The following is a 16,148-nucleotide window of genomic DNA, read 5'->3' as shown; positions in this document are numbered from 1 at the left end:
TGTTGTTTACAGGCTTACTCTATAGTATTCTGTTATAGCATCCTGAAGTGTATAAAGCAACCAGAAAGAGGAGAAATTATCTTGTGGAATAAAACTGTGGGTAAGGAGTCTTAAGATAGGAGACCATTGCTTTTATTGCCTTTATTATAAACTCTTCATTATTGTTTGGTTTACTTTCACAGGCATATATTATTTTGATAGAGATTTTAAAAACTAAATAAAGTGGCAAATCTGGGCTTGTTGAATGTTCAAACAGATTTGTGAGACCTCTGCCATTTTGTAAGAGTTTCTTCAGTGAATTGCAGATAAAGTTACTCTTTCACTTAGATGTCAAATTAATGCAAAATTTAAATGGAAGTTTTGTCCTCTTAATCTTTCCTGTTTCCCTTTCTGAAGTTCATACTAGGTGGATGGGTATTTCAGTCGTCTAATTGGGCAACTGGGCTGTATATCAGACAGTGTTCAGTGTTTTCAACCCAAATTTTATAAGTTGACGTTTTTGCAGTAGCCAGAAGGTGGCATCAAAACCAATCGAGTTCTTGCAGTTTAGTGGAAATCGCAAAGAAAAAGATCATACCCAAGTATCATGAATAACTTCCCTGCAACCCAAAAGGCAGAGAAAGTCACACACATCAAAAAAGCACCCCATTTCACTTAGAGTTTATCTCTTTTGGCATTTTAGAAAACCCCCAGTGTTTCCCTTGAAATCATTTTGGTTAGGCATGGATAAATGAAGCACAGAACCAACAAATTCTATTCCAAACACTGTTGCACCATCTCTAAGCATGGAATTTTAAGCTCAGTTATAAGGAATGTTTTTGAGAGTTGAGAATCAAAGGGGTGCTGTAAGTACATCAAGAAACTAATGAATACAAATGTTCTGTTACAGTCTAACAAGTATGTCCTGGACCCAACTGTTCCAAGTGTCTAAACTGCTTACATACACATCCTAACAAAGATCCATTTCATCTGCAAATGAACATACATACACACATATTTATTTGTAATTTAATGGTACTTTTTTTCTGCTTGGTCTATTTACTTTTTGGTGGAGGAGGGAAAAGAAGAGGAGGTTAAAACAATGTTTGGTGTCTGCTTCAAGCACATACCCAAAGAATGATGTTTCATTCATTTTACATCATTATGGACGGACAGTGTTCTCCTGGCTTTCTTGATGGTCTGAATTCAAGGTAATATGTGTTTTTTCTGAAATCAGGTGTATTTATTTGGACAATGTGGGTTGTCCCATGTGTTCCTGTTCTCATATGAAATCACTTTTGCTTCAAAAACAAATAAAAAATAACATAATACAACTTTTGTTTAATTTGGGTCTGGGCTAATTACTTAAGGAACTATTTAGCAATAATTGTCTCAGAAATTTAAATGCCCTATGACGCTGCAATTAATTAAGGGACTGCTGACCCAAAGAAAGGCAATGCCAAAGAATGCTCAAGCTACCGCACAATGCACTCATCTCACACGCTACTAAAGTAATGCTCAAAATTCTCCATCAGCAATACGTGAACCATAAACTTCCAGATGTTTAGAAAAGGCAGAGGAACCAGAGATCAAATTGCAACATTGGTTAGATTATTGAAAACACAAGAGAGTTCCAGAAAAACATCTATTTCTGCCTTATTGACTATGCTAAAGCCTTTGACTGTGTAGATCACCAAAAACTGTGGGGAATTCTTAAAGAGATGGGAATGCCAGACCACCTGACCTGCCTCTTGAGAAACCTGTGTGCAGGACAGGAAGCAACAGTTAGAACTGGACATGGAACAACAGACTGGTTCCAAATAGGAAAAGGAGTACGTCAAAGCTGTATATTGTCACCCTGCTTATTTAACTTATATGCAGAGTACGTCATGAGAAACGCTGGGCTGAATGAAGCACAAGCTGGAATCAAGATTGCCGGGAGAAATATCAATAACCTCGGATATGCAGATGACACCACCCTTATGGCAGAAAGTGAAGAGGAACTAAAGAGCCTCTTGATGAAAGTGAAAGAGGAGAGTGAAAAAGTTGGCTTAAAGCTCAACATTCAGAAAACTAAGATCATGGCATCCGGTCCCATCACTTCATGGCAAATAGATGGGGAAACAATGAAAACGGTGACATACTTTATGTTTTGGGGCTCCAAAATCACTGCAGATGGTGATTGCACCCATGAAATTAAGACACTTACTCCTTAGAAGGAAAGTTATGACCAACCTAGATAGCATATTAAAAAGCAGAGACATTACTTTTCCAACAAAGGTCTGTCTAGTCAAGGCTATGGTTTTTCCAGTAGTCATGTATGGATGTGAGAGTTGGACTCTAAAGAAAGCTGACCACCGAAGAATTGATGTGGTGTTGGAGAAGACTCTTGAGAGTCTCTTGGAATGCAAGGAGATCTAACCAGTCCATCCTAAAGGATTTCAGTCCTGAGTGTTCATTGGAAGGACTGATGCTGAAGCTAAAATTCCAGTACTTTGGCTACCTGATACGAAGAGCTGACTCATTTGAAAAGACCCTGATGCTGGGAAAGACTGAGGGCAGGAAGAGAAGGGGACAACAGAGGATGAGATGGTTGGATGGCATCACCGACTCAATGGACATGAGTTTGGGTGAACTCCGGGAGTTGGTGATGGACTGGGAGGCCTGCGTGCTGCAGTTCATGGGGTCGCAAAGAGTCGGACACGAATGAACCACTGAACTGAACTGATCCTAAGAACTATGCAATCAACAGAGAATGAGGGAAGAATTAGAAATCTGAATGTCAAGTTAAACATGGAACATGGATTAAATATGGAACATGGAAAACCAATTTCACTGCAATTCTATCAATATGCAACCTCAGATATGCAGATGATGTCACTCTGATGGCAGAAAGTGAAGAGAAACTAAAGAGATTCTTGATGAGGGTGAAAGAGGACAGTAAAAAATGCTGTCTTAAAACTCAACATTCAAAAACTAATATCATGGCATCTGGTCCTATCACTTCATGGCCATAGAAGGGAAAATAGTGGAAGCAATTAGAGATTTTATTTTCTTGGGTTCCAAAATCACTGTGGATGGTGACTGTGGCCATGAAATTAAAAGACACTTGTTCCTTGGAAGGAAAGCTATGACAAACCTAGACAGTGTATTAAAAAGCAGAGATATCAGTTTGCCAACAAAAGTCCATATAGTCAAAGTTATGGTTTTTCCAGTAGTCATGTATGGATATAAGAGCTGGACCATAAAGGTTGAACACTTACTGATACTTTTGAATTGTGGTGCTGGAGAAGAATCCTGAGAGTTCCTTGAACTGCAAGGAGATCAAACCAGTCAATCCTAGAGGAAATCAACCCTGAATATTCACTGGAAGGACTGATGCTGAAGCTGAAGCTCCAGTATTTTGGCCACTTGATGCAAAGACCTGACTCATTGGAAAAGACTCTGATGCTGGGAAATATTGAAGGCAAAAGGAGTAGAGGGCTGAAGAGGATGAGATGGTTAGATAACATCACCGACTCAGTGGACATGAATTTGAGCAAACTCTGTGAGACAGTGGAGGACAGAGGAGCCTGGTGTGCTGCAGTTCATGGGGTCACAAAGTCTTGAACACAACTTAGTGACTGAACAACAACAATATCTATTAATTTGCGTTTCTTTTAAAACTGTGATTGAACAGCACTTTCTATTATTATTGGTTATTATATCATGTTATTTTCTTTTTAATACTTTTTCCAACTTCTATACTGAATTGTCCTCTTTTCCTTTTCTGATTTTGTAAAAGTAGTTCATATAATAAAGCTATTGACCCATTGTCAGATACATATGTTGAAAAACATTTTTCCTGAATTTCTAATCTTTTAACCTTGTATACCACTTTGTAGGTTAAAGTGAGTTTACATTGTGTCATAATAGACTTTGACATTTTTGTTACATTTTCTGCCTTTGGTGCCAAGTTTAGAAAAAGTTGTTTTCCCCATTATTCTATAAACCTACTCCTACATTTTCTTCTGTTACTTTTTTGGTTGTATATTTTATATTTAAATTTCCAAGTTTCAGTATTCATTTTGGCATAAGGTATGCAATAAATATCCAGTTTTATTTTATATTTATGAATAGCATTTCAGTTAATTCAGTACCACTTATTTAATAATACATTCTTTTGGTACTGACTTGAAATTCCATCTTATCACATTCAACATACATATTTTTAAAGGTATTTATTTCTTTCTGGCTAGTTTTATGATAATTCCATACTGTTTTATGACTGAAATGTGATATTTTCAGAAATATTTTCCTTAAGTACTAAAAAATCTCATAAACATTTGAAGCAACCTGTTAATTGTTCAAATTAATACACATTTATATAAGAATTAAAACATTCAGAGGCTTAAAATATGTATACTGAAAAGCATAGATGGTTCAGAAACATATATATCAATTACCAAGTGATAACAGTGTTATCAGAAATCAGGACAAACAACATAGTTTTCAACAAATTATTCTAAGATCAATGGCTTTACAACTGAAAAAAAAGGAAGTTTGACTCCTACTTCATTCCATATACAAAAACAAATTACAAGTGTATTAGCAATTAATAACTTCTCATAAACCATAGATCCTGGAGAAATATAACTAAATGTTATTTTCAGGAGGAAGGCAATCATAATCAAGAAACAAAATCCAGACTATGAAGAAAATTAATATAGTTCAGTTCAGTTCACTTAGTCATGTTCAGTTCTTTGCAACCCCAGGGACTGCAGCTTGCCAGGCCTCCCATCCATCAACAACCCCCAGAGTCCACCCAAACCCATGTCCATTGAGTCCGTGATGCCATCCAACCATCTCATCCTCTGTTGTCCCCTTCTCCTCCTGCCCTCAATCTTTCCCAGCATCAGGTTCTTTTCAAACGAGTCAGTTCTTCATACCAGGTGGCCAAGTACTGGAGTTTCAGCTTCAGCATTGGTCCTTCCAATGAACATTCAGGACTGATTTCATTTAGGATGGACTGGTTGGATCTCCTTGCAATCCAAGGGACTCTCAAGAGTCTTCGCCAACACCACAGTTCAAAAGCATCAATTCTCCAGTACTCACCGGTCCTTACAGTCCAACTCTCACATCCATACATGACTACTGGAAAAACCATAGCCTTGACTAGATGGACCTTTGTTGGCAAAGTAATGTCTCTGCTTTTTAATATGCTGTCTAGATTGGTCATAATTTTTCTTGCAAGGAGCAAACGTCTTTTAATTTCAAGACTGTGACACCATCTGCAGTGATTTTGAAGTCCCAAAATAAAGTATGTCACTGTTTCCATTGTTTCCTGATCTATTTGCCATGAAGTGATGGGACCAGATGCCATGACCTTAGTTTTCTGAATGTTGAGCTTTAAGCCAACTTTTTCACTCTCATCTTTCACTTTCATCAAGAGGATCCTTAGTTCTTCCTCACTTTCTGCCATAAGGGTGGTGTCATCTGCATGTCTAAGGTTATTGATATTTCTCCCAGCAATCTTGAATCCGACTTCTGCTTCATCCAACCCAGTGTTTCTCATGATGTACTCTGCATATAAGTTAAATAAGCAGGGTAACAACATACAGCCTTGACAATTTGGAACCAGTCTGTTGTTCCATGTCCAGTTCTAACTGTTGCTTCCTGACCTGCACACAGGTTTCTCAAGAGGCAGGTCAGGTGGTCTGGTATTCCCATCTCTTTCAGAATTTTCCACAGTTTATTGTGATCCACACAGTCAAAGGCTTTGGCATAGTCAATAAAGCAGAAGTAGATGTTTTACTGGAACTCTCTTGCTTTCTTGATGATCCAGTGGATGCTGGCAATTTGATCTCTGGTTCCTCTGCCTTTTCTAAAACCAGCTTGAACACATCTGGAAATTTATGGCTCACGAATTGCTGAAGCCTAGCTTGGAGAATTTTGAGCATTACTTTGCTAGCATGTGAGATGAGTACAATTGTGAGGTAGTTTGAGCATTCTTTGACATTGCCTTTCTTTGGGATTGGAATGAAGATTGACCTTTTCCAGTCCTGTGGCCACTGCTGAGTTTTCCAAATTTGCTGGCATATTGATTGCAACACTTCCACAGCATCATCTTTCAGGATTTGAAATAGCTCAACTGGAATTCCATCACCTCCACTAGCTTTGTTCATAGGGATACTTTCTAAGTACTTCTAAGTGAAGTCGTTGACTTCACATTCCAGGATGTCTGGCTCTAGGTGAGCACTCACACCATTGTGATTATATGGGTCGTGAAGATCTTTTTTGTACAGTTCTTCTGTGTATTCTTGCCACCTCTTCTTAATATCTTCTGCTTCTGTTAGGTTCATACCATTTCTGTCCTTTATTGTGCCCATCTTTGCATGAAATGTTCCATTGGTATCTCTAATTTTCTTGAAGAGATCTCTAGTCTTTCCCATTCTGTTGTTTTCCTCTATTTCTTTGCATTGATCCCTGAGGAAGGCTTTCTTATCTCTCCTTGCTATTCTTTGGAACTCTGCATTCAAATGGGAATATCTTTCCCTTTCTCCTTTGCTTTTCGCTTCTCTTCTTTTCACTGCTATTTGTAAGGCCTCCTCAGACAACCATTTTGCTTTTTTGCATTTCTCTTTCTTGGGGATGGTCTTGATTCCTGTCTCCTGTACAATGTCATGAACCTCCGTCCATAGTTCATCAGGCACTCTGTCTATCAGATCTAGTCCCTTAAATCTATTTCTCACTTCCACTATATAGTCATAAAGGATTTTATTTAGGTCTTACCTGAATGGTCTAGTGGTTATCCCCACTTTCTTCAATTTCAGTCTGAATTTGGCAATAAGGAGTTCATGATCTGAGCCACAGTCAGCTCCTAGTCTTGTTTTTGCTGACTGCATAGAGCTTCCCCATATTTGGCTGCAAAGAATATAATCAATCTGATTTTGGTGTTTACCATCTGGTGATGTCCATGTGTAGAGTCTTCTTTTGTGTTGTTGGAAGAGGGTGGGTGCTATGACCAATGCATTCTCTTGGCAGACTCTATTAGCCTTTGCCCTGCTTCATTCTATACTCCAAGGCCAAATTTGATTACTATTCCAGGTATTTCTTGACTTCCTACTTTTGCAATCCAGTCCCCTACTAAGGGACATCTTTTTTGTGTGTTAGTCCTAAAAGGTCTTGTAGGTCTTCATAGTGAAAGTGCTACACTCAATATGTCAGCAAATTTGGAAAATTCAGCAGTGGCCACAGGACTGGAAAAGGTCAATCTTCATTCCAATCCCAAAGAAAGGCAATGTCAAAGAATGCTCAAACTACCTCACAATTGCACTCATCTCACATGCTAGTAAAGTAATGGTCAAAATTCTCCAAGCTAGGCTTCAGCAATATGTGAACCTTAAACTTCCAGATGTGTTCAAGCTGGTTTTAGAAAAGGCAGAGGAACCAGAGATCAAATTGCCAACATCCACTGGATCATCAAGAAAGCAAGAGAGTTCCAGAAAAACATCTACTTCTGCTTTATTGACTATGCCAAAGCCTTTGACTGTGTGGATCACAATAAACTGTGGAAAATTCTGAAAGAGATGGGAATACCAGACCACCTGACCTGCCTCTTGAGAAACCTGTGTGCAGGTCAGGAAGCAACAGTTAGAACTGGACATGGAACAACAGACTGGTTCCAAATCGGGAAAGGAGTATTTCAAGGCTGTATGTTGTTACCCTGCTTATTTAACTTATATGCGGAGTACATCATGAGAATCACTGGGCTGGATGAAGCACAATCTAGAATCAAGATTACCAGGAGAAATATCAATAACCTCATATACGCAGATGACACCACCCTTATGGCAGAAAGTGAAGAAGAACTAAAGAACCTCTTGATGAAAGTGAAAGAGGAGAGCGAAAAAGTTGGCTTAAAGCTCAACATTCAGAAAACGAAGGTCATGGCATCTGGTCCCATTACTTCATGGCAAATAGATGGGGAAATAGTGGCTGACTTTATTTTATTGGGCTCCAAAATCACTGCAGATGGTGATTGCAGCCATGGAATTAAAAGACGTTTATTCCTTGGAAGGAAAGTTATGACCAATCTAGACAGCATATTAAAAAGCAGAGACATTACTTTGTCAAAAAAGGTCCGCCTAGTCAAGGCTATTGTTTTTCCAGTTGTCATGTATGGAAGTGAGAGTTGGACTATACAGAAAGCTGAGCACCTAAGAATTGATGCTTTTGAACTGTGGTGTTGGAGAAGACTCTTGAGAGTCTCTTGGAATGCAAGGAGATCTAACCAGTCAATCCTAAAGGATTTCAGTCCTGAGTGTTCATTGGAAGGACTGATGTTGAAGCTGAAACTCCAATACTTTGGCCACCTGATACAAAGAGCTGACTCATTTGAAAAGACCCTGATGCTGGGTAAGATTGAAGGCAGGAGGAGAAGTGGATGACAGAGGATGAGATGGTTGGATGGCATCACTGACTCAATGGACATGGGTTTGGGTGGACTCTGGGAGTTGGTGATGGACAGGGAGGCCTGGCATGCTGCAGTTCATGTGTTCTCAAAGAGTCGGACACGACTGAACGACTAAACTGAACTGAACTGAATTCTATCACCTCTATTAACTTTTTCATAGTGATGCTTCCTAAGGCCCACTTAACCTTGCATTCCAGGATGTCTGGCACTAGAGTGATCACACTATCTTGGCTATCTGGGTCATGAAGATCTTTCTTGTATAGTACTTCTGTGTAATCTTGCCACCTCTTCTTAATATCTTCTGCTTCTATTAGGTTCATACCATTTCTGTCCTTTATTGTGCCCATCTTTGCATGAAATGTTCCATTGGTATATCTAATTTTCTTGAAGAGAGCTCTAGTCTTTCCCATTGTATTGTTTTCCTCTATTTCCTTGCATTGATCACAGAGGAAGGCTTTCTTATCTCTCCTTGCTATTGTTTGGAATTCTGCATTCAAATGGGTATGTCTTTCCTTTTCTCCTTTGCCTTTTGTGTCCTTTCTTTTCTCAGCTATTTGTAAGGCCTCCTCAGACAACCATTTTGCCTTTTTACATTTCTTTTTCTCAAGGATGGTTTTGATCACTGCCTCTTGTACAATGTTTTTATGTACCTCTGTCCATAGTTCTTCAGGCACTCTTTCTGTCAGATATAATCCCTTGAATCTGTTACTTTCACTGTATAATCATAAGGGATTTGATTTAAGTAATACCTGAATGGTCTAGTGGTTTTCCCTACTTTCTTCAATTTAATCCTGAATTTGGCAATAAGGAGAAAATCCAGAATCTCTGAAGAAAATTAACATAATCAATTCTTAAAATTATAAATACAGATTTTTAATGGCTCCATTATATTTTATTAAATACAAAGTCCACAGTTTACTACCTTCCACATATTATTAGATATCTGCAGAGTTTCCAATATATTGTTATTACAAATAATACTTTAAAGAACATATCTGTGTTACTCTAGGATTGTTTCTGAATGATCTTTAATATACTGAAATTTGTGGTATCCCATTTTTGTTGAAAATAAGTGGGTCATTGGCTTAAGTCCAGGAAACACTGTTATAGAAGCCCTTTTAAAGATAGCCTATTTTAAAGAACTAGCGATTTAGAGATCTGTATGATCTTTTTACCACCTGGTGCTTTCTTTGCCCTTCATAGTGTGAAGGTTTTGTTGGCAATGTCTAGAATTTTTTGAGTTACTGAGGCTAAGAATTACCACCCTGACTGAGAATTTAGTTGTCTCTGATAGGCAATGAGGACCTTTGTGGACATCAACTTATGTATAGTAAACTCAACCTGACATGAATAAGGATTTAATCATGTCATTCAACCTCACCCAAATTTCTGGTTTCTCTTAGTTGTCCATAATAATTCTACCCTGTAATTTGTTAACACTTTTCTAAGCTTATTTTTTAAATCTGTTTTATATCTGGAATCATATGCTCTACAGTTATCATTGGGTGACATGGGAACAAAGAAAAATATTCTGAGTCTTGTTTTTGCTGTTCCTGGTGGTAGAGAGAGCTGTTGTTCCTTTGGTTTTTTCACCCTTTCATTACCAACTTTTATAGAAATTGAATTGGTTATGAAGAACCAGGAGATCATGTAAAAACTCAGGTATTACTAGAAAAGAAAAGGACCAATGAAACATGTATATTATCAAGTGTGAAACAGATCAGCAGCCCAGGTTGGATGCATGAGACAAGTGCTCGGGGCTGGTGCACTGGGAAGACCCAGGGGGATGGGATGGGGATGGAGGTGGGAGGGGTGATCAGGATGGGGAACACATGTAAATCCATGGCTGATTCATGTCAATGTATGGCAAAACCCACTACAATATTGTAAAGTAATTAGCCTCCAACTAATAAAAATAAATGAAAAAAAAAAATAACAATAAACTTAAAAAAAAAAGCAAAGGACCAATGAGAAGGAAGAATTTTTTTTCTAAAAATGTGGCTTTCTGTTTTGTTTTTTCTTTATGATGAAGAAATAGAAAACTTACTTTCAGCAATGAAAACTTCTGTTATGATTAACATTAGAAAGGAATTTGATGGAAGATTATTTCCTGTTTGTTTCAGTTTCAGGGTCATTGTCAGTAGCAAGCCAGTTGTCTTGAAAAGCCCACCTGCCACTCATTGAAGACATTCAAGGTGTGCCCCTCACTTTGAAAGGTGGAATGGTTTATCTGTAGACACTGACAAAAACAATTCTAGCTACTGTACCGTCTAGCTTTTTAGCAGCTACTCAGATCTCAGCCTTCCAATATCTCATTTCATACAACGTTTTAAAATATGACTTCTCATAAAGTTCACTGGTCCAATTTAACCATCACAATTATATTTTTTACTAATCAGGGTCTTCATGCATTTAAATAAAATTCTGCAGAACGATGACATCTTGTCTAAATCAAATAATATGAAACAACCCACCTGTTTATAAACTGTCTCTGGGGAAAAGAGGATGGAAGCCCTATTTTATGAATTTCAGTCCTCTTACAAAGTCTTAAGTAGGACTAATGCAAAAGTGATTTCTACATTCCAGCTTAGACAGTAAAATCAGACAAAGCAAAGTAGCCATACTCACTCATTGGGGGTGCCCTTCTGGCCACAAAAGTAGCCCTGGCTGTCTGTAGGATAGGCCACCCTTCTGGGGTCACCATTGACCCAGGCTGTAGGAACAAGAAAAGACAAAACAATCAGCAACAGCTGGCTAAAGGCAGTCTGATTTGAGAAATTAGAATGCACCACTGCAACACACTAACCTCTCCCCTCAGTTACAAAAGATTATTGATTTTCTTCAAAGAGTAATTTCTTAATGAAAAGCAAAATAAAATACGGATGAATCAGTCAGAAAGCACATTTCTTATTCTCTCAGGATTCATCTGGGTTGTAGCCAAAGCATGAGGTAACACACTTAGAAAATGAAATTTATTAAAATGTGAATTAGAGGGCACACTACAAATGCTTGGTTGGCAAGAAGTCACTTTTGCTAGGGCTCAAAATGAAATGATTTCATATCAGAGCTAATAAATCTACAGTAAATGTTATGATGTAATTCTTTAGGTTATACATAAATGAAGACTGTTTCAAAATTTCAAGAAATGAAACTATAATGCCCAATTCAAATTGACTAGTTCTTTATGATCTGTTATGACACTGTAAAGGCAAACAGTAGCACCTTTAGAAGTAACACAAAATAAAAATTCAGTATACATTTTGTCTGATAATCTCAAATTGCCTATAAATATCCAGTGTTTTCAAACTTAATGAAATTGAAGACTTGATTCTGTTTTTCTGAAGATGCCAGGTAGGGTCATATAAATTCATCATCCTTATTTTCTAAGAATTATACACTTGCCAGCTATATTAGAGAACCACAGAAAGTAATCCATGGTAGCTAAATTGGGAGATACTCTAATTCTAACTGAATGCTTATAATTTCTCTAATTCGATTAATGCAATTCTATGTGGCAACCTGAAAGAGAAAGTGTTAATTGTTCAGTCATGTACAACTCTGTGTGACCCCCACGGACTGTAGTCCATCAGGCTCCCCTGTCATGGAATTCTCCAGGCAAGAATATTGGAGTGGGTAGCCATTCCATTCTCTAGATTTTCCAACCCAGGGATCAAACCCAGGTTTCCCACATTGCAGGCAGGTTCTTTACTGTCTGAGCCACTTTCTATCTCCCTAGGAACTTCCCTGGGTTGGGAAGATCCCCTGGAGAAGGCAATGGCTACCCACTCCAGTAGTCTTGCCTAGAGAATCCCATGGACAGAGGAGCCTGGCATGCTGTCATCCATGAGGTCGCAAGGAGTCAGACAAGACTGAGCAACTAACACTTTGACGTGGCACGGGAGTTTGTGGGAGATGGAAACCATGTATATGTATGGCTGAGTTTCTTTGCTGCTCACCTGAAACCATCACAACGTTTTTATCAGTTATACTCCCAATATAAAATAAAAAGTTAAAAAAATCCAGTTCCTAAAAATTTGGAAGATGCATTGGTCACCTAACATTTGCCTCTGCATATGGAAAACCTCTCTCTTTGTCCTTTGCTTCCTTTAACATTTGCCCAGCTATCTCCTTACCCACATTTAATGGATTTGACAGTTCATGTTACAATTCAATCACTCATATATGCACAGCCTGTGTGACTTGGAAAGATAAAAATAAATCAATTCTGAATGAGAATTTTAATATGGAAAGAAATTTTTTCTCAATTTTTATCATCCATCCAAGCCTTTCCTTTTAGTATCCAAGCACCCAGAAAAGTCTCCATTGTCTAATTCTTTCTCCAATGTCATAGAGGCTAAATCAGTTTCATCTTCTAAATACCTTCTTATAAAATCTGACTCATTCAGGAAGTTTTCTCCCATCTTCATTTCCCAGAATAAAGAAAGTGGATTATAAATAAGGCATTTAAATGACAACTAAGTGTTCAATGTACAATGTCTCTAGACACTGTTTTATTAAATTCTGTTTTTATATCTTAGTTTGTCAGATACCTAAGAAATCTAATTTTACAAACTCTATTTTTTGTAATATATTTCTTTAAACTTTATCCCCAAATGTTTTAGTCCTTTTTCATATGCTTAATTCAAAATGGGCACCTAAAGAAGCATTTCATCCTCTGTCATCCCCTTCTCCCCCTGCCTTCAAACTTTCCCAGCATCAGGGTCTTTTCCAATGAGTCAGTTCTTTGCATCAGGATGAGATGGTTGGATGGCATCACTGACTCAATGGACAAGAGTTTGAGCAAGCTCTGGGAGTTGGTGATGGACAGGAAAGCCTGGTGTGCTGCAGTCCATGGGGTCTTAAAGAGTCAGACACGACGGAGCGACTGAACTGAACTGAAAGAAGCATATGGATTGCAACATTTGCTGCTTAATATTTTTATGACCCTGAAAAAGTCACTGAAATGTTTTAGTCTTGGCTTTCTAATTTGTTACTAAAAATGGTTATAATAATACCCAATCCCAAAGAATGTTGAGAATATGAAAGGAGATAAAGTGGAATGCCTAGTGTGGTACTAGGCATACAACATGGACCTAGTAATGCAAGTTCCTGTCTTATTTGGGTTTCATGGAAACCAAACACTGATGCAGGTAGCTAATTTGCAACGTGATTTTAGTTAAGTGAAGGTAAAGAGAGTGAGCCAGCGAAGGGAGCAAAGTCAATAAAGGGCATGTTAATGAGTGGGATAATGTCGTGAGTGAGGTGACTCCATGCTGCCGGGGACCTTCTCAGGAACCATATAGAAGAACATCAGCCCATGCCGCCATGTCAGTGGGCATGAGAAAACTATCTGCCATAGCGGCAAGCAAACTTAGAAGGACTGAGGGGTTGAGGGGTTCTGCTAACACCTGCAATAATTTGTTGGCTTTTTTTGTCATCATCAGTCATCCAATTAAAGAAACTATTAAATGACCTCTGTGTGTCCTGTACTAGAAGCCAATACCAGTTTAGCTTATGTCAGCGTTCTCAACAAACCCATGAAAATGAGAGAATAAGGTCTATAGAAGACTTGGAGATGAGGTGGGACCTGGGAAAGACTGGGAAATGACTAGGATTTGAGAAGGAATCGGGAAGGTGACCAGGAGTAGGGAAGGAATTATAGATTGATGAAACAGTGTCATAATAAGAGGCGTCAATTTATTAAATGCTTACATATATCAAGTATCATGCTAAATGTATTACATCCATTTCTCATTTGAGTCTCACAATAGCCTGTGAAGTGGACATTATTTTCACTTCAGATATTATTTGCAGCTCAGGGTTTTATTTACTTCTTAAGATCACTCAGGTTTTAAGCAGCATAAACAGGGTTTGAACTTAGGAGTGTTGCTCTCTAGGGCTCATGCTTTAAACATTAGATTATAGTCACTATACTGCTGCCTACTAAACAGTAGATTAGGAAGGAGCTTGTTAATAGTGGGAAACAACAAGATATCAGCATAATGACGATCAGCTGTATGTTAGACACATATGGTAGGAAAGGAGATAACACAGGTAATTTTGGAGCCTCTGCCATCTGTACAAAAGAGCTTTGTACTTGGCGGGAGAAAGCATCTGGCTGACAGCTATCTGATGCCCAGGGACAGTGGAGGGAAAGATGAAGATGGAAGTGTCAAGGGAAGAGTTTTCCTTGATTTTGTAGTTTTAAATTACTAAGTGGCTGCTACGCCACTCCATGCAGCCTCTAGCACGGAAGTGTTGCTGCAGATGCTCTTTTTGAGCTAGAACATCAAGACTTTGAGCTGAAAGTTGCAAAAGGGTCAGTTCAGACAAGTCACCTCAGTCAAGGGTATCTCGTTCTCTCTCTCTCTTTAAGTCTTTATTGAATTTATTACAATATTGCTTGTTGTATGCTTTGGTGTTTTGGCTGTTAGGCATACAGGATCTTAGCTTGCTGACCAGGGATCAAACCTGCAGCCCCTGCATTGGAAGGCAAAGTCTTATCCATTGGATTACGAGGGCAGTCCCTCTAGTTCTCTTGGTCTTCTTCATTAAGTCAACATCTCTCCACACTTTCACCGGGGGAATATGGTGGGGAACAAAAAGAGGGGGGTAAAGGAAATATTCAGTAGCACTTATTCTGTCCCTTAGTAAAGCAAGGGGCTTTTCTTTTTTTTTTTTTTTTATTATTATTATTATTTTTTTTTCCAGTGGGTTTTGTCATACATTGATATGAATCAGCCATGGATTTACATGTATTCCCAATCCCGATCCCCCCTCCCACCTCCCTCTCCACCTGATTCCTCTGGGTCTTCCCAGTGCACCAGGCCCGAGCACTTGTCTCATGCATCCCACCTGGGCTGGTGATCTGTTTCACCATAGATAGCATACATGCTGTTCTTTTGAAATATCCCACCCTCACATTCTCCCACAAAGTTCAAAAGTCTGTTCTGTATTTCTGTGTCTCTTTTTCTGTTTTGCATATAGGGTTATCGTTATCACCTTTCTAAATTCCATATATATGTGTTAGTATGCTGTAATGTTCTTTATCTTTCTGGCTTACTTCACTCTGTATAAGGGGCTCCAGCTTCATCCATCTCATTAGGACTGGTTCAAATGAATTCTTTTTAATGGCTGAGTAATATTCCATGGTGTATATGTACCACAGCTTCCTTATCCATTCATCTGCTGATGGGCATCTAGGTTGCTTCCATGTCCTGGCTATTATAAACAGTGCTGCAATGAACATTGGGGTGCACGTGTCTCTTTCAGATCTGGTTTCCTCAGTGTGTATGCCCAGAAGTGGGATTGCTGGGTCATATGGCAGTTCTATTTCCAGGTTTTTAAGAAATCTCCACACTGTTTTCCATAGCGGCTGTACTAGTTTGCATTCCCACCAACAGTGTAAGAGGGTTCCCTTTTCTCCACACCCTCTCCAGCATTTATTGCTTGTAGACTTTTGGATAGCAGCCATCCTGACTGGCGTGTAATGGTACCTCATTGTGGTTTTGATTTGCATTTCTCTAATAATGAGTGATGTTGAGCATCTTTTCATGTGTTTGTTAGCCATCTGTATGTCTTCTTTGGAGAAATGTCTGTTTAGTTCTTTGGCCCATTTTTTGATTGGGTCATTTATTTTTCTGGAATTGAGCTGCAGGAGTTGCTTGTATATTTTTGAGATTAATCCTTTGTCTGTTTCTTCATTTGCTATTAT

General features: G+C 38.5%; 1 protein-coding gene across 1 annotated transcript in view; it reads right to left on the bottom strand.

Annotated features, from left to right (window-relative positions):
• The window catches only part of SLC44A5 (solute carrier family 44 member 5), a 148,477-nt gene that overhangs the window by 67,491 nt on the left and 64,838 nt on the right, over positions 1-16,148 (bottom strand). The window contains exon 3 of the mRNA XM_061168455.1: positions 11,063-11,147. Coding sequence (XP_061024438.1) covers positions 11,063-11,147 — 85 coding nt within the window. The remainder of the gene's footprint in view (positions 1-11,062; positions 11,148-16,148) is intronic.

This window comes from Dama dama, chromosome 20 (genome assembly GCF_033118175.1).
Source record: "Dama dama isolate Ldn47 chromosome 20, ASM3311817v1, whole genome shotgun sequence".
In the NCBI taxonomy this organism is placed as follows: Eukaryota; Metazoa; Chordata; class Mammalia; order Artiodactyla; family Cervidae; genus Dama; species Dama dama.
Note: the sequence above shows the minus strand (reverse complement) of the source record. Positions and strands in the feature narration are given on the sequence as shown.